Here is a 20436-nt window from a genome sequence, read left to right on the forward strand (position 1 = left end):
TAAAGTGAAGTGTCAGCAGAAGGTTTGTCCTAACTGAACGTTATTTATGTGTTCACAGAGACATTAAGCCAGACAACATTTTGCTGGACGAGCACGGTAAGTCCTAAAGATACTATAAATCACCATCACGTCTGCTGTTAGTGCTTCTTGTTATGACAAGCATCATTATTACTATTGCTCAGACTGACTCTCTCTCTTTCTGACTTGTTGAGTGATAACACTGGTGACAGAAAGGCATTGAAGGTTATTCATGGCAGATGCTTCACACTGGTCTGGATAACCGGTGTTGTCAGGGAGAAAAAGCAACCTGCATAATTTTTCATCAGTATGATAATAGGCAGGGGAATATTAATGTGAAGATAGTTATGACCTAAACAACAACAAACAGCAGGTGGTTGAAGACAACAGGGAGGGCCAGTGAATTTTCTCTACCTCGACTTTTTCTCTTACACTCTTTAGTGAGGAAATCAACAATAGCCATGCAATTTTCAGTAGCTTTGGTTCTGGAAGCATTCATTTTCTCCACAGAGATTTCTAAAACAATCTTCATTAAAGAGCTAAGCTGAGAGCCAAACCAAAATCAATGTCAGAATTAGAAACTTTGCATCAAGAGTATCTGAAAATCAGCAAAATGTCAATTTTAGGCACTTTTTATTGTGTATATTTTGACACTGCATCCCAGTTATCCAAATCAGTGTGCATGTTGAAAGAAAGATACCTGGATGGTCTATTTTTGTTGGACTGGAAGTCGCAGATCCATGCACACTTTAACAAGACAATGGCACAACCCATTGGATTTTCAGACCTATATGTTTTCTTTAACATTAAAGGAGACAAGCATCACCTACAGGTTCTTTATTGGCATCTGTGGTTCCATGAAGAACCTTTAACATCCATGGAAATGTTCCATTCCACAAAGGCTTCTATGTAGTGCAAAATGGTTGTTTAGATTTTTTAAATGTTCTTTACACTAAGACAAAATGGTTATTTTAACCCTCTGGGCCTCTTTGGTGACTTTTGATTGAAAAAAATTAAATAGTAGCTTTATCGGATGGTGACTTTGTCACATTAGCTATATGAACACAAAAAAAAATCACGATTCGGATATGTTAAAGAGCAGGTCATATGGTATTTTAAAGTGTCCTAATATTGTGTTGGAGTCCCCTACAACAGGTTTAAATGCATCTAAGGTCAGAAAACATTTCAATTTTTTCAGAATATACATTTAATATTAGAGTCATTTGCCAATGATTTCTAAATGGTTCGTTCCAAGCAAGTTCGGAGCAAACCCCTCCATTCCATAAGCCTACTCTGCTCTGATTGGTCAGCTGGCCAAACATGTTGTGATTGGCAGGGTTCACAGCGAATTATCAGAACTACTTCAGTAAGACCGTAATATCATGCTTTACCTGGAAACCTAAAGCTGCGCTAGGTGTACATCACATATTAGCACAAAAACTTGATATTTTGAGCACTCAATTGAAAATGTACACATAACGTATCAATCGTACTTACAGGTTGTGCTTCGGAGAGCTTGTTAGTCCAAATTAAGAAGATAGAAGAAGCCAACGAAGATAAAAGCCAAGATTAGAGAAGCAGTCCTTAGTAAAAAATGAAATGCATTCATTGTATTTCTGTGGTATCCTTGAACACAGCGTCTTCTCAACATGATGTAAACACACTAACTAGCGGAAGTGTTTGTGGGCGGGTCAGACTCGTGGGCAGGCGGGGATTATGCAAATGTGTTACCCAGAGACGTATACCGGTAACAGGCAAAAGATTCGAAAATATGACGACTCGTTAAGGAATCGACTCTCTCTTTTGAGAGACTATATCTTTATCATGCACTTTTTTGATTAACAACTTTGCAGATTGTTTTCATTTAAGGATAGCTACGTTATAAACTGCAAACGAGATATTTTTCAAAAACCCATATGACTGATGTATAAATAATAATAAAAATATATATTATTGAACAAAAATTATAATAGATTGATTTTCCTGAAAATAAATAAATACACACATACATACATACATACATAAAGTTACATTTCAAGACTGCAAAAGACTTGGTACTTTAGACTGCAAAAGTACCAAGTTTGACCCAAAAATGAAGAGGCCCAGAGGTTTAAGAGCTGTTCACTGAAAGGTTCTTTCAGGAACCATAAATGGTTCTTCTATGACATTGCTGCGAAACCCCCTTTTTGGAGGCTTTATTTTTACAGTGTACAGTTTTTGTCCTTTAACGTGCCTCAGCTAGACATCTGTTCCTGTGCTCAAGAACATCAGTGGGGTTTTCTGTTTTGGTCTAGGTTGCTTCTGTCTGTACAGATTTATGTCAGTGGTCTCAGAGCAGTTGTTTCAGATTCAGATTGTGAAAGCAGAATGTGATGGAAATAGTGATCTGTTGTTTTCACCAGACAGCACTAAACACTTCCTGTGGCTCTGACACAGACTTTTACGACCCTTAATACCTCTCCCATTCACACACTGAGTTAACTCAATTTTCAGGGAATATTTTGTTTCTGTGGGTTGATTTAGGTCTGTAAATTTACACATTGCACTGAAAAAAAATTATTCATTGAATATACAAAAATTTTTAAGGTAAGTGGTTGCAATCAATGTATTTTAGCTACATTTAAATAAACAAATTTAGTTGACTAACTTTCAACATTTTTTTTATTTAAATGTAGCTAAAATAAATTGTTTGCAACCACTTACCTTAAAAAAATTTAGTATAATTTTTTTCAGTGTGTGTATATATGTGTGTACATGATATATCAATATATATATATATATATACATACATGAACCGACAATTAAAATAGTGCAGACAGAATACAAGAACGTGTTTTTAGAGAGATTTGCAAACTCGATTGAATGGATTGCTGTGGCTTACGTGCAATATCATTGAAACAAAACAAACAATACATTGAGTTTTAAAGCCTTTTTGAAATATCTAATCAATTCTTTAACCCAATAATGTAATTTCTCTAAATATTCTCTGTATATTATTATTCTTCTTCCGCACTGGAAGTCTATGGTAGCCCATAGAACCGCTTGCGGGAAAGTTATGAAATTTGGCACACTGATAGAGGACAGTCTCAACATTAACCATAGAAAATTTGGAGTCTCTGACTCAAGCTCTCTAGCGCCACCACTTGTCCAAATTTTCTCTCATGTTTATGCTAATAACTTTTGAACCATAAGGCACAGAAGGAAAATTCTTTTTTTTTCATCTGAATCCTTGGCTGATGCCAAGTCAAATGAACACCAACATTTAAAAATCGTATGGTTTAGTTTTTTCGCTATTGTTAATAGCTCGAAAAACCTACTTTTTCAAACTCGTCCTGGACGGTTTGTCTGATTTTCGTCAAAATTAGCTCAGATCATCTTCAGACCATGCTGGCAAAAAGTTATAGAATTCATGTTGATTCGTCAAACCGTTCTCGAATAACGCACAAATGAATTTGACGAAAAGCCCGCAAAAATGGATGTGAGGCTGTATCTTTTCAACGGTTTGGCGTATTGAGATCCAAACTTGGTGTATGTTATAACAAGCCCATGCCAAAACATCCATTTGCTTTTAAGTGAAAACCTGACTGACATTTGGCAGTCGAAATGCTTTTCAAAGCCATTCGCTCAGCTTACAGACACACAGCAGTGCTGCTTTTAACCCCTGGAGGGTGTCTGGAAAGTGCTGACTCCTGCAGACCTCACATCTAGAGGAGGTGCTCTCCACAGCTCACAGGACAGTCGGGTTTTACTCCCTGAGGAATGAGAGGTACATTACCTCCTTTGCCTTTTATTACACTTTATTTTAAGCTCCAATTCTCACTATTAACTGCGACTTTTGCCTCAATAAACTCCTAAATTACTGCGTGTTAATAGTTAGTAAGGCAGCTTGGTTTCAACTAGTGCTGTCAAACGATTAATCGCGATTAATCGCATCCAAAATAAAAGTTGTTGTTTACATAATATATGTGTGTGTCCTGTGTATATTTATTATGTATATATAAATACACACACATACAGTATATATTTTGAAAATATTTACATGTATATATTTATAGTCATACAATTTATATTATATATAAATATATTTAATATATAAACAACATATTTTTCTGAAAGATATACATGCATGTGTGTGTATTTATATATACTTAATAAATATACACAGTACACACACATGGGTCAAAGACGTTAAGATGTCCGCATCAAAAGAAATGTACAAAAGTGATTTTATGTCCATAGAAAGCACATTAAATGTAAGTAAAGTGTCTACTTTTAAGGTTTCAAATTCGTTTTTGGAGAATAAAATGTCAAAATCTGGTTGAAATAATGTTACTTTGTCATTCAGTGTAGCACAACATTTATGTAAAAATTCAAACAACATGCTTATTCTGATCTGTACATGTTAAAATATATAAAAGAATAAGGGAGCATATTACATTTGATTGTGTTTTTAAATGAGTAAAAAATTCTAACTGACAAATGGGTGAAAACTAGGATAGTGACAAATTTTAAAAATGTAAAATTACAACTGATTAGTATTTGGGGTGAAAGTAATTAGTCTTTTAATATGTCATAAATAGATTTTTGTTGTAAATATGCCTGACGAGATTGTTACACTGAATGACATTTTAGTGGCTCTCTTCTGTAAATCAGGGGAACATGTATGATATTTAATTTTTGCTCTGAAAAACAAAAACAAAAATACAATTAAATTAAACAGCAACAATTTAAAGCAGTATTATACTTATTTACACCCTTTTTCGTCTTTGACCCACATATATTATGTAAACAAAAACTTTTATTTTGTATGCGATTAATCGTTTGACAGCACTAGTTTCAATAAAAGCTGTTTTTGGACTATCAGGAAATTTTGAGTTCTGAAACTAACAGGATGTTTTTGTACTACAATAACCTCTTATAGCATGTCAAAATATCATTTTGACTTGATTTCTGAACTCACGACTCCTTTAAAAACAGAAGACTGCAACGGAATAGCTATGCATACAAATGAGATTGTTGCTGTGCAGGAAACTCTTTCGTCTTCTCCTTATCACTGATGTCCTCTGTCGGTGTGTAAATAATGCAGCTGCTGCATGAAGGTGTTTTACATTCATATCAACACTGCACACATCCACAGCATCTACTCTCTCTGTGATATCATTTTGAGATATTGGGCTATTTTGCTTTCATAACATGTCAACTTTGAGACTAGTGGGAGAAAAAGAAGCATCCAAAATTAGGGTTGCAAAGGGGGTGGAAAAAATTCCGGTAAATTTCCAGAAACTTTCCAAAAATCCCTGGAATATTCCAAAAAATCCTGGAAAATTTCCAAAATTGACTGGACATTTTCCACCTTTTTGCAACCCTATCCAAAATACACATTTAAGTGTTTATTTTATTACACTTGATTGATTAGCATCTTTTCTTGAGTTTTTTCTCATTGACTGAGCCGTAAATCTCAAGAGATTTCATTTGCACATTCATACACCAAACTATCCAGCTTTATTTCTGTCGATATTCTGCAGGTTTCTACAGAGAGCTTTGTTAATATGTAATTCACCCTGATATATTTACCATTTTATTCCTAACACTTTTAACAAGAATTTTTAACCTGGCTTTATCCAGTGTTCTGATTTCTGTTCTGGAAATGTATGCAAATTCATGAATACCTAATTAGACAATTAAACATTTGAATATTTTTAAACATACCATTTAAGAAAACTTGTAATACAAAACAGTTGCCTCATAATGTACTTTGATTAATCAACAGGAGAAAATATGTTGATATTTATTATTAAAAATATTTACTCTTTAGCATGTGCCAAATTATTGTACTCTTTTGAAATACTTTTATACTATTTTCAATGTGTAACTTACCAAATTAGATTAAATTTTTGTTACAAAAATCACCATGTTATTAAAAGGTCAATTTTTGTGATATGTTATGACACTTATAAGTTATCGCAGTTCTAAACCCTGTTTTTAACCCCGGGTGAAGAAATGTTTCACACTTGTCATTTAGAAGCATGGTTAGGACCGCTTTTTACCCGGGGTTATGAAACCGGAGTGTTTGCGGTGTTAAACTTGTGCCGTGTCAAACAATGCTGTGTTAGAATATTGCGGCTGGATGCTAATTATATTATAATACATGCTTTGCAGTTGACATTGCCAGTGACTACTTGTTTTGTCTTTTGAAGCCTCTTAAAAGCATGAAACTGAATTATGCTTGTGACTCAAGTTAGATAAAAACAGCTAGAGAAGGACTGGGACTGTGCACATTGTTCGGTGTTGTCAGTGCGTCGTTTAATTAGTTACACAGCTGAGGTGATTGCCTAAAAAAAAAAGGACAGAAATCTAAGTGCTAGAAAATAAGATGGCATCATGCATGTCACATACTTTCAGTCCTGCTCCAACTGAGCAAATGCCATTGAGATGAATGGCAATGCAAATGGATAGCTTTCTCCAGATATCATATACCTTGCATGCATTGATTTCATGATGTAGTAGTATGCCCCATGATTTCAGCAGTGAGTACTTTCCCATCACCAGCAAAACAAATGCTTGGTAGTATGCAAATAGGGATGCAATTAGCATGAGACCATCAATCTCTGGCATCTGGCATTTGCGTTCATATCTTGTGTACAGTATATGGTTTTATTTAGCATTTATCTCTTTGCAGGTCACGCTCACCTGACAGATTTTAACATCGCTGCTATTGTGAAGGAGGACTTAAAAGCCACATCTATTGCAGGGACAAAACCATACATGGGTGAGAGCTTTCATACTTCTATTTAACACTGCTTTATTTGTGCGATTTAACACGATGTCAGTCAAAGGTTGCTTATATTTTTTACTCTGTCATTAACAATCGTACAGTTATGTTAAATTCACAGGTAAGTCGTTTTCACAGTTTAAACGAAACCTTATTAGAAGTCAGTGAACCATCAAAAAGATTTTGAAACTCATATTTCAAGGTAAAATAAATACAAACGGTTGCTTTAATGCTGCATTCACAGCATATTGTAATTTGTCGAAATGCAAAATGTTGCTTATCTCAATACATTCAGTTTTGAATTACATGAATAATGTAAATGATAGCATATTTTCTATTTAAAACAACAACATTTGAGGAAAAATATTTGAGTAGGTTGCATTAATAGATATTAATAAATTATTAAATATTTAGCAGCTTCTTACCTTGTTCTCTTGCACCGTTAAAACTGAAGCATCGCATTAGCGTTCACACTCTGCTTCTGTGGAGATTTAAATGAAATATTGAATTACGCACCACAGTTAAAATTATAATCAAGTACTTTACATGCTAATGTTTTTAAACATGTACGAATAACATTATTGATATATAACAGTATTGATATATTGATTTTATTGGAGTAAAAATGCTGGAAACATATAATCTGCTGTTGTCTTGTCTGTTGTTGCAGCCCCAGAACTATTCCAGTCGTTCGAGGGAACACGCCCGGGTTACTCTTTCGCAGTGGACTGGTGGTCTTTAGGGATCACTGCGTATGAGCTTCTCCGTGGACAGGTGAGGGTCTCTCAACCATCTGATCTGAGATCAGTATTAGCGCCAGAACCAATGCAGAACATGGTGAGCCATATTAGCTAGCGTAAAATCTTATTTCACGGTATGAGAAATTTTATTTCACGATAACGATATATATTTCTCGATATACCTTTTTTTGCAAATTTACAACACAATAGCACAAATAAATATAAAATAAACTTTTAATTTATTCAGCTACAGTAGGCTACAGTAGCTTTATTTAAAATGTAGTAAGAAATTTTACAGAAATTGAATGGTGTATAAATAAAACACTGCATAGTCTTCACTGTATCAATCAAACATGAACTGATTCTTATTAAAGATCCACAAGTGATTCAGTCAAGTGCAGGGAGTGATTAACATTAATGACACAGACAGCAGCAGGTAAATTAGACTGCTGTCCCTTTAAGACCAACTGCACGGATCCAATATACTGATACACATCCGGTTTTTACATTTATTTAACACATAACCGACTGTGTTTACGCGAATACTCCACACAACGGGCATTTTGACATAATTGTGTGCGTATTTGACCATTCAAGCACGAAAGAGATCTGTTTGTGCGATCACATGCTGTCTGAGAGGGGCTTTCAGTGCGCGCACTTCTGCTGTGTGTCAGTCAGCGCGAGCAGCAGATTGAGTTCTTTTTCACTGCTTATTGCGCTTAATAACTATCAAGTGCGTCCCACTCTTAATTTTCTCATTCATGCATGTTTCCTTGTCACGTCAAGGTGTATATAACTTTTACGTACGCAGATATATTTGCATACCGCGGAGATAGCAAAATCTCTAACGATAGACACTTTATTCTGCGGTAACGATAACATCATACTGCCCAGCCCTAGCATAAATCCTACTAATCCTGCTCATGATCTGCTGGGAATCAAACTGAACAAGAAATAGATGTTTCATTGACTGTCGGCTTTACCTCTTTAGAGGCCGTACATCATGCGCGCCAACACACCAGCCAATGAGATCCTGCAGACTTTCCACAAAGCGCACCCCTGTTACACCGCCGCCTGGTCTACAGGGATCAAATCACTCTTACCAAAGGTAACATTAATCACACGAACAGTACTGTAGTCATGCTTTATTTATTTGATAATTACAGTCATGTTTAGGATCAGTCATGATCTAGTGGCGTATGAAACATGCAGTGTGTCTGCTTCTGTTGTCAGCTGTTGTGTGTAGACGCTCAGAAGAGGATTTCCAGTCTCTCGGAGCTCCAGGACCTGGAATACCTCTCTGATGTCAATTGGGATGCTGTGCTTAACAAACAAATCCCACCTGGATTCCTCCCTGATGTAATTATATAACACACACACACACACACACACACACACACACTGCAAATAAAGAGACATGCACATATTCCATATGAATGATTTGAACTGAGATATGGATATGCTTTAAAGGGACAGTTCACCTAAAAGTGAACATTGTCATAATTTACTCACTCTAATCTTGTTCCAAACCTGTATGAGTTTCCTTCTTCCATTGAACACAAAAAAGATATTTTGAAGAATGTTGAATTTTTTTTAATGCAATCTTTGTGTTGTTTGATCTTAATAAAAGTGTCAATCTTGTATATATTAATTTAATTAATAAAACTTATTTTTAGAAGTTCTACACTGTTCAGATCGTATACATTTACACTATAATAACAGCAGTAAGTCTTTATAAAAAACTTCAATATAAAAAATTCAGGTGTTCACAATAATAAAGACATTCATAAAACCACAACGACTGCCGGTTTTCACAATGTTCTGCTTACAGAGCGCGTTTGCAGGCTCAGCTGGTTTAATTTGCGCTATGCTTGGCAAACCTCGTGCAGATTTATGATGATTGGTCTGGACTGAAGAGGTTTCATGCAGTGAATCTTGGGAGCAAAGTGTTCATCAGTTAAACTCTACAAAAACATACATTTAAGAAGCCTTTTTTGGTTCTGAACATTTCTGTTTGTTTGTTCTCCATTCAGAGTGACCATAAGCATTATTTATGCCATTTGGAAAGCACTGTAAGAATGATAAATTCCAAAACTGGCTGAGATCTGAGAAAAGCTCTGGCACTATTTTAGCCACTTACCTAAATATTCTGCAATCTGTGCATATCTAATGTGATGACATGTAGGCATTTTGAAGTGTGATGTCAGTGTCTGAACTCTTTTTAGGGCCACTGTACTGTATAAGACAACTACTGAATGTACCAACAATCATTTATGGTAAACTAAAATTTGCTTTAATGTCATTTTATATTTATTTGTAATTACACATTTGTAATGATAAAGCTGGAATTTTAGAACATTTAAAATATATTCATTTTAAATGTAATATCAAAAAACACACTAAAGTGCTTTTGTTTTTCATTTTGTACAATTCTTTGAGGTCCACTTATAACGTTATCAAGCTTTTACATAAAAAAACATCATAATTTAGATGTAGAAGCTATTTTATGTCCTGTTTTTAACCCCCCTTATCAGAACGTCAACACTGTAAACATGCAAACGATGCAAACACTGTTTTAACTTGGCACTGCACAGCATCTTGTTGTCTTCGGAGTATCTTTATTGTTTGGTTTCTGCATAGACCTGCGCTTTCGCCTCTCTCGTAAACACTGTAGCCCTATTCGGACGGGACTAACATCTCCGTGTTTATTACAGAAGTGGGAGGGTCTGTTTTGTATATCTGGGCATTGCAGAGATCACGCGTTCTGCATGCGTGCTATGCATATAGTAATTTGGATTAATTACCATAGTATAACCACAGTTTTACTACAGATATGGTGATGCTATATGGCTAGTAGAGCAAAACCATGGTTAATGTGTGGTTACTTTAGTTAAAGTATTTTATGTTTTTATTTATTTGTAGTAAAACCATGTTAACGATGCAAACACTGTTTTAACTTGGCACTGCACAGCATCTTGTTGTCTTCGGAGTATCTTTATTGTTTGGTTTCTGCATAGACCTGCGCTTTCGCCTCTCTCGTAAACACTGTAGCCCTATTCGGACGGGACTAACATCTCCGTGTTTATTACAGAAGTGGGAGGGTCTGTTTTGTATATCTGGGCATTGCAGAGATCACGCGTTCTGCATGCGTGCTATGCGTATAGTAATTTGGATTAATTACCATAGTATAACCACAGTTTTACTACAAATATGGTGATGCTATATGGCTAGTAGAGCAAAACCATGGTTAATGTGTGGTTACTTTAGTTAAAGTATTTTATGTTTTTATTTATTTGTAGTAAAACCATGTTTAATTTTTCTTAAAGGTACATATGTAATTAAAACATTATGTCATTGAGTGCAGAATTGAACGTGAGTAATCTTACATGATGCTGATATTACAGTAGCCAGTCTTAGCAGTTTACTTGATTTGGCTCTTGATTTTATTTTTTATTTTTTTATTTCTTTTCCGGGAGGCAAACATATAAAAATTGCGTGCAGTAAGAGCGTCTGCGGTAGTTCACGTTGGCCCAAGGAAACGCTTTGTGAAAAAATATCGTCTGCAATCACAGAAATTCGCATTCGGATGGGATTTAGTTTTCTCAGAGCATCACTTTTTTGTTTTTTGTTTTAGAGTTTGCCATAAAACAGTCGATCATTTGCTCTGGAATTGTTACAGAGGTTGTGCAAGAAAAAAACACATGTGTGGCAGATTTGGATGGGTTTAAAATCTGAAAGTACATCTGTGAAACACAAATTTCTCTAACGACCCCCTGTAAAATTAGTCCTGTCCAAATAGAGCTTATGCGCAAATTGATGGGCGGGGCTAAACAAGGAGTAATGTAGAATCGGTGGGCGGGGCTAAACAGGCAGTGATGTAGAATCGGTGGGCGGGGCTAAACAGGCAGTGATGTAAAATCAGTGGGCTGGACTAAACAGGCAGTGATATAGAATCGGTGGGCGGGGCTAAAGAGGCAGCTATGTAGAATCGGTGGGCGGGGCTAAACTGACAGTACTGTAGAATCGGTGGGCGGGGCTAAACAGGCAGTGATGTAGAATCGGTGGGCGGGGCTAAACAGGCAGTGATGTAGAATCGGTGGGCGGGGCTAAACAGACAGTGATGTCGAAGGACGTTGATCTTCTGCAGTGGCGGCGTTTATCCACACTATTACATCGTAGAGTAGAACATTCAACAAGCTGTCGTTTTGGCAGACTGCCTTCAATATAAGCTGTTTTTAGACTAACAAGAAAGTTTAAAGTTCCGAAACTTACAGGATGTTTTTATAGTACAATGACAATTGTATAGTGCAATGTGAAAAGATGTTGGTTTCTCAGTTCATGACCCCTTTAATGTGTTAGTCGACACAAAAATAAGTGTACTCTAAAGCACAACAAGAGATTATAGAAACGTCATTTAAAATGTATAAAGTAAAAAATTACAGTGCACTTTTTAAAAGTGTATTAAAATTGCCATGAAAGTGTACTGTCTTTATATACACGTAAATAACTTTACGTTAATATTACATTATGTGCTAGTTCAGTTTAAATAAACAATACTTTTAAGATTTGCAGTACACTATAAATGCACATTCACTAGAATGAATCATCCTTTTTCACAAGGGTGTAACTGTAGTATGGAAATAGTGCTTGCCAATAAATGTTCAATTGTTCATGGGCACATTGTACAGTACATAAATGAGTGTTTGTGTGATGGCAGAGGCGGCGACTAAACTGCGACCCCACATTTGAGCTGGAGGAGATGATCCTGGAATCCAAACCACTGCACAAGAAGAAGAAGAGGCTGGCGAGGAAGACGAGGGAGAGCGGCTCTGATGGATCTCCTCAGGTAGCATCTCACTGTCATTACTTAAGAACATAGTCTTTGTTTAAAAAAATATATAAAAATTGTTATGCAATAAGACATAAAACAATTGAAGTCCTGTTTATTACGTTACCATGTTTCCCTTGAGTTTTTCTGCAATGGCTCTCTTCTTTGTTTGTCAGTATGAGTCATTTCTCTGAAGGATTTGTTCAATGGGAGATCAGAATCGTTGACCTTTAGAAACATTAACTTTTTCGTTTTTGCACAATGATTTAATTACTCACTGATCTTTTGTTTTGTTTTTTTGATTAAGAAGATACATTATACAGAATTTTAACTGCAGAGAATTATTCAATATTGCATTTAATGTGAAAATATTTAACATTTATTAAATTGTAATGTCATTTCAAATGTGTAATTACAAATATATTTAAATATGTGTCAATAGAAATAGAAATTATTAGTGCATATTTCAAATGACCATAAATCCATGTCAGTACATTCAGCAGTACACTTATAATAGAACAATTATGAAATTACATATAAAGATGTATTTAAGTGGGTTAAAGGGGATAGTTCACCCAAAAATGGAAAATGACATCAATTATTCACCCTCATCTTGTTCCAAACCTGTATGAGTCTTTTTTTTTCTCCCCCCGTTGAACAGTTTCCAAATAGTTTCTGGTAGCCATTGATTTCCATAATATTCTTCAAAATATCTTTTCTTGTTACAACCCCAATTCCTGAGAAGTTGGGACGTTTTGTAAAAATGCAATAAAATCAAGAATCTGTGATTTGTTCATTCTCTTTAACTTTTATTTTAATTGACAAAAGTACAAAGAAAATATTTCTGAAGTTTTCACTGACCGACGTAAATGTATTTTGTAAATATGAACAAATTTTGTTTTTGACGGCTGCAACACATTCCAAAAAAGTTGGGACAGAAGCAAAATAAAAGTGAAAAGGTTAAAGAATATCCACAGAAAGCAGGTGAATTGGTAATAGATGAGGGGATCATGTTTGGGTATAAAAGGAGCATCTCAGTCTTTGCAAGCAAAGCTGTATCATGGCTCATCACTTTGTGCCAAATTTCATGAGAGAAGTGTCAAATCAAACAAATCAAAAATCACATTCCGCAATGCAAAATTGCAAAGAATTTTGGTCTTTCACCAACTACCACACGTAATGTTGTGAAAAGATTCAGGGAATCCAGAGAAATCACAGTGCATGTAGGGCAAGGCAGGAAAGCTCAGGTGAATATGCTTGACCTTTGAGCCCTCAGATGGCATTGCATAAGAAACTGTCATGCTGCGGTGTAAAATATAGCCACATGGGCTCAGGAGTACTATTGAAAACTGCTGTCACTTAACACAGTCTGCTGCTGCATCAAGAAATGCAACTTGAAACTCTGTTACTCTAGAAGAAAGCTATACATCAATTATATGCAGTGATGCCGCTGGGTTCTCTGGGCCAGAGCTCATCTCAGATAGCCAAAAACACAGTGGAAAGGTGTGCTGTACTCAGATGAGTCCACATTTCAACTTGTTCTACCACACGTAATGTTGTGAAAAGATTCAGGGAATCCAGAGAAATCACAGTGCATGTAGGGCAAGGCAGGAAAGCTCAGGTGAATATGCTTGACCTTTGAGCCCTCAGATGGCATTGCATAAGAAACTGTCATGCTGCGGTGTAAAATATAGCCACATGGGCTCAGGAGTACTATTGAAAACTGCTGTCACTTAACACAGTCTGCTGCTGCATCAAGAAATGCAACTTGAAACTCTGTTACTCTAGAAGAAAGCTATACATCAATTATATGCAGTGATGCCGCTGGGTTCTCTGGGCCAGAGCTCATCTCAGATAGCCAAAAACACAGTGGAAAGGTGTGCTGTACTCAGATGAGTCCACATTTCAACTTGTTTCTGGGAAAAATGGATTTCGAGTTCTCAGTCCCAAAGACCAAAGGAACCATCCAGACTTTCATCAGCGACTGCTGAGCATCTGAAGCCTTGTTTCAAGAGACTGGGCAAAACAAATTTGCTTGCAAAGCTTTAGCAATCAGTATCCTTAATTCCCAAACAATGAAACATTGTAATTAAAAGGAAAGTTGATGTGACACAGTGTTAAACGTGCCACTGTCCCAACTTTTTTGGAGTGTGTCGCAGCCATCAAAATCTAAATTTGTTCATATTTACAAAATACATTTACGTTGGTCAGTGAAATCTTTGGAAATCTTTTCTTTGTACTTTTGTCAATTATATCAAAGTTAAAGAGAATGAACAAATCACAGATTCTTGATTTTATTGCATTTTTACAAAACGTCCCAACGTCTCTGGAATTGGGGTTGTAAAAAAAAACAAAAAACTCCGGTTTGGAGCAACTGATTAAATTATGACAATTTTACTTTTTGGGTGAAATGTCCCTATAAGTTCAACTAACTGCATTTAATGTAAATTAATAATAAATTATTAATTTAATATAAATAATATAATAATTTAATATAAATATAATAATACATTTCCATTTAATTGTAAATAACATGCAATTAAGTGTCAGAAAACATTCCATTCCATTCACACTTATTTTTCTTAAAGTATAATTTTTCTATAATAATATACTGTTTTTAAAAGTATGCTAAAGAGTACTTCACAGAATGAAAGAAAGAATATAGGAGCTGGAGCTAGCGTTGTACGTGCACATTTTCTGAAGCAGTGAAGATCAATAAAGTATGACCAGTCCTGCCCTATACAGTATCTGCTCCTGACTCGGTTTCTCAGTTCTCTCCTCCCACTGACGTTTGTAATGTATGGAGAGATGAGCTCAATCCAATCACAGATAAATGCAGCGGAAAATTGAACACTTGTTGTGAGAACAAAATAAAGAGAAGCATCCCACGGTGACTGAGTTCACTCGCTGTTCAGAGGAATATTTCCCCTGTTTCTTCAGTCTGTGCTTCAGTACTGATTATTAGGAATGTCACAGTTACAACTAGTTGTCTGTCACATCATACAGTGCGCGAGAGAGCAGCACAAATGCGCATCTACCGTGTGTTGCGTGATTTCATGTTGGGTTACGGTAACTTACAGTGACGGAGAAATGAGCTGTGTGTCATCTGAAAGTTTTAGATCAAGAGACAGATTTACTAAACAGGGCAGATTAGCATTAGAGTGCAATTCCATAAAAGCGCCGATGGGAGGAGAAAATCCTGCATGTGATTTATTGACAATGCGCACATTAAAGCACACCGACGCAACATCTCATTTCCATAATGACCAGCGCAATTTACCAAGAGCAGCGCAAATTACCGCCTGCTTTAAGACTGGGTTTTAAATAATGGCGCAAATACTAGAAAATTGACAAGCGAAAACGTTAGTAAATCCTGTTGCGTGATTCATTTTAATACTCTCCTCCCATAAATTTTGCGTCTGAAAGAGAAACTTATTTTTAGTATTTCACAGTATTGAAATGCCTGAGCATTTCACAAAGCATTTTAGCACTAAAACTAGCTCCTAACTCTGTGAAACGTTAGGAGTAGTGAAGAGTTACTAAAACTAATCACAATTTATCCTCAAATAGCTGTTGCCGGCAATCTGCCTCGGAACGTAAACATTTTAGAAACATTTGACGATAATGTGCTTTTAAAAAGGTATCGCCTTTGGATTTGGAAATTATCCCAACTCCAAACTTTCCTTTGATTGTATCCTTGTTTTCATTAACCAGTTGGGCAAGAAGTAACAGATGTCCTTGCATCCAGTTTGGCTTTCGTTTACGTTTGCATGTCTTACTATCAGCCATGATTATTCTACTCTGTTAATTAAAAGGCTGTTTATATACATATTCACTCTTTTTTTTTACGAGAAGCATACAGGCTGACAATTACCTGAACATATACATATATATTATATTGTTTAATTAGTGACACTTAGCCTGCATTTTTAAACCTTTATTTGAATATGGCAACATAATATCACGCTCTACAATACTTCTATGAATGAATCTCTGAAAGAGATTATCAGCCAATCATTGTGTGCATAGTTAATAAGCATGCTGACAACATCCATAGCAATAAGGTCAACCCCGCCCCTTTACTCGTAGCTTAAAACTTCTCTCCATTCTTCAGTAGAGGTTTGTCTCAGCAGCTTTGTGAATATTAAGAGAAACTCTTAGCTAAAAACTTTTACTGCTATTTAGGAGAGTGGTAAGATAAAATGTTTTGTGAATATACGGGCCCAAGCCCCTAGTCCGCTCCGGTCAGCTTGGTGTTCTGCACGCGACTCAAGTGCTCCGCTCCCCACCCAAATATTACTACTGTCTGTTAATGAAGATTTGACGGATGAACTCACGACTGGACTCTTGTTGTGTCAGAAAGTGATAAGACTTTCAGTTTTATGGACGTCACCATCTTTGATTTTACTTTGGTCACTGTTGCTATGGTTACTGGTAAGGAATACGGGCTTGACTCCTGTTGCATACAGACAGCATACGAGACGCTACTGTAAGCTGCTGTGTGAACAGGACATTTCGAGTCTCACACCTTTAAGTAAATGCGGTTGTCAATCCAAAAAGCTAACAGTGTGAACGTAGCCACCGATTCTCTAAAACTAATGTCAAAGCGCATTGCTTAAAATGTTAGTTCACCGAAAATGGAAAAAAAAAAGTTTTTTTTTCTTCTGCGGAAGAAGACATAATGTGTGTTCAGCAGCTTGTGACTGGATTTCAAAGAGCTTTTTATTGGATGGAATGTGAAGGAGGTCTCTGCTGGATTGTAGCATGCTAAGCATCAGTCATGTTTATACTCGAGGAAATCCCTGCGCTGGTGGAGTTGCGTGGCTGGGTTTCTGGAGTAAGCACTAAACACTCAAATCACACCCAAACTCATGACTGCACACATTTACACCGGCAGCAGCTCTTGTCGTTTTGCTTTGCAGTACACATTTTGTGTTATATTAAGAGCCATCTAACGCTCAATACATGCTAGTCTCTAGTAGACAGACTTTAACTATCAGCTTAAATCGGGTGCACATTGCAGCTTGTTCAAGCCAAAACCATCCACTTCGAAGGATCTGGATGAGCAATCATAGTTGTTTTTTCTTGGTCATGTTTGGTGCAAGTAATTATTAAATAATGAAATTGCGCCCTCAGTTTTACTGCAGGTTTGAATGTGATGCTTAGTGTTTGTGTTAGCTGTAAAATCTGATGTAAAACGAGGAATACAGAATCTTATGTTTACTATTCAATTCAATCAAGTCAAAACAAGTCACTTAATTTATAGCGCTTTATACAATACAGATTGTTTCAAAGCAGCTTCACAGTATTAAACACAAAGAGCAATTGCTGACCAATAAAATATTTTAGAGCTTGACACTACTAGAATTAATTCGTATTTATTCTAGAAATTCACATACATTTTTAATGTCTGGAAATCATACTTTTATAATGTCTTCATATACAGTAACCAGGTTTGCCAAGACCAAATAACAATTGTTAAAGGAATACATTTAAAATGAACTAAATAAATTAAATTTGTTTAGCTTATTTTTAAACTTGTTTTGCATTATTTTGCAAAACATGCCCCATTAGAAGTGTGCTTTAAAAAAAAGTCACTAATTTGACAAGAAATTATTTCTTGCACATACAAATATCATTTTATAGACTGTAAAAAAATCCATAACAATAGGGCACAATGTACTGTGTTAATATGAATAATTTTTTTACTGGTGTTTTACCTGTATTTTGAAATATGCACTTCATTGCTTTGTGTTTTAGGGTTAATGCAGATGGTCGTAAAATACAACAAAAATGAATTAACATCCATTGGAATTGCTGAATGCCTGCATACATTGCATACATTGTATATTGGTCTGTGCTAAACAAACTTTTTATGAAATATGAAAAAGCTAGGTTAAAAAACAAGACATTTCTTATCTTTGTTTAATTTTTAAAAAGACAGCTGTCATGGTTTTGAGAAAATCCTGGTAACTGTATGAGGGAATTTTAAAAGTAATGGAACATGGAAAATTAATGTCAATTTCTAGAATTAATATGAATTTATTTTAGTTGTGTCAAGCTCTGTTTGTCAGAAACTACTATTTGAGGACAAACGCTAAATCGAACGAATGACATGTGCTGGTTATAAAAGCCCTGAAATACATTCAGTTCTTGAAAGCCTGGTATTATGGAATTATTTTAACGTTCATAGTTATATTTCCGTCATGACAACTCTCGGAGAGATTAGCATGGTAATATAGCTACAGGAGCGTGGCACTGTGCATCTGAAATCACCACGCTAATGAAAACATCAACCTTGAAAACAAATCAACGCACCATTGAGGTTAAACAGCTAAATATGGCGAACCCATGTTGAAAATGTATACAGCGCAAATTAGTATTTCACTTTAACTCGTTTTTATATAGCTCAGTCGGCGGACCTCACAGCAATTACACACAACAATTAGTTTAAAACTCGTTCATGATTACTCTTAAAAATTAACAAGGCAGACCACGCAATATGCTCCCTGATATGGAGTAAAACAGCATCCACTTATCTTATAGAAGTTGATTTCAGATGCTTTCCAATGCACGCTCGCGCTGCAACTTCATTAATCGCTTGCAAAGTATTTGAATGTTGAGCAGCAACCTCATTGGCTGCTGATGCGACCAATCAGCTGCGCCGTGTAAATAACTGCGTGATTACTAACAGATAAAGGCCCTATCAGCCTGCACCATCTAGAGTTTCATAACAAAACTTTGTATTTATTCTTTTTTATTTATCTTAACACATACTTTCTTTAAAAATTTATATTTACACTTTATTTTAATATATTTTAATTCCAAGTTTGCTGAGGGAGACGCTGTCACAAATGTAATGGTCCTTTTATCTAAATGAATTAAACAAAGAATTTAAAGAGAATAAAGCAAGAAAGATAATAACTTGAATATATGGTGAAGTAATGCATTTGAACCAAATCGAAAATAATATTTTTATTTAAAAATATTCACATTGACTCTTAATCGCCTAAACAGCTCTATTAATGTTTCTTGTCTCTCACATTCAACTTACGAATAACATTAGATTAACTACATTAATGATATAGTGTATTTTCAATTCGTAAACGCAGTTGTAAGATGTTAAACGTTTAGTTATATTTTACCTCACACTCTTTTCAATCATTTTGACATTGACGAGCACTGTTAGACCGCCGAAGCAGAAAACAATTTAATAAAAAAAAATAAAAAAGTTGGCCATATTCCATATGCCATATAATGCTGTTTACGACCCTGGAGCCATTCACTTAGTAGTATTTCATGTGCAACATTATAACTCATTCTGTACATTTGATCACACAGAATGGACAACTCCAGCAGCGCTTAGAGACTGTCCAAAGAGATTTCATCGTCTTCAACAGGGAGAAGTAAGAAATATTTGGACAATTTGTCATGTCCACTTTCATGCAATGTAAAGTAAACATAGTTTCGATAGTTTTAGTAGTAGTAGTGGTAGTAGTAAATAGCCTAACACAGTAGTTAATTTACTCAAAATGCAGTTTTATATGAAACACTTGATTAAAACATTAAATTGCAGGAAATTAATGAATATTCTCGTTTTAAAGGAACGCATAAGAGAAGTAAAAAGGCACTGTTAAAATGTTTTGTCATGTTTTATTTTGTTATTTTCTGTTTTTATTTTCACTTCAGGGAAACTTTTAGTAATTTTGTTGTGTTTCTGTGCTTTTTATTAGAATTTTTTCTCTATATATTAATATTAATTTTAAATTTTCAGTAGCTCAGTAGTTACTTTAGCACATTACCTTAGCTAAATGTAAATGAGAAATGTTGCAAATTAATATTTTATTTCAGTTAACACTTATTTCAAGTAGCAAATTTTTTTTTTTCAGTTTACTGCAATAACCTCGCCTTAAGGTAACAACTGCAGATTCGACTAGATATGTTGTCCTTTCTCTGTTTTGGAGGTTGGGGAAAACCAAAGCAGACACTGAGACAAACAATCTCAATGCAGAAGAGACGAACAAAGCCATTCAAGATGGACAGAACAACAACGTAGAGCAGTGTTTATCAGGCTAACA

At 35.5% G+C, this 20436-nt stretch overlaps 1 protein-coding gene across 1 annotated transcript in view; it reads left to right on the forward strand.

Moving 5' to 3' along the window:
- The window catches only part of LOC107603259 (serine/threonine-protein kinase 32B-like), a 50086-nt gene extending 29652 nt beyond the window's left edge, over positions 1 to 20434 (forward strand). The window contains exons 4-11 of the mRNA XM_016296022.1: positions 59 to 96; positions 6698 to 6787; positions 7461 to 7564; positions 8522 to 8638; positions 8764 to 8889; positions 12248 to 12376; positions 19700 to 19764; positions 20323 to 20434. Of these exons, the coding sequence (XP_016151508.1) occupies positions 59 to 96; positions 6698 to 6787; positions 7461 to 7564; positions 8522 to 8638; positions 8764 to 8889; positions 12248 to 12376; positions 19700 to 19764; positions 20323 to 20434 (781 nt within the window). The remainder of the gene's footprint in view (positions 1 to 58; positions 97 to 6697; positions 6788 to 7460; positions 7565 to 8521; positions 8639 to 8763; positions 8890 to 12247; positions 12377 to 19699; positions 19765 to 20322) is intronic.
- The last annotated feature ends 2 nt before the right edge of the window (positions 20435 to 20436 follow it).

The sequence above is a fragment of the Sinocyclocheilus grahami genome, unplaced genomic scaffold, assembly GCF_001515645.1.
Source record: "Sinocyclocheilus grahami isolate Dianchi unplaced genomic scaffold, SAMN03320097.WGS_v1.1 scaffold343.1, whole genome shotgun sequence".
In the NCBI taxonomy this organism is placed as follows: Eukaryota; Metazoa; Chordata; class Actinopteri; order Cypriniformes; family Cyprinidae; genus Sinocyclocheilus; species Sinocyclocheilus grahami.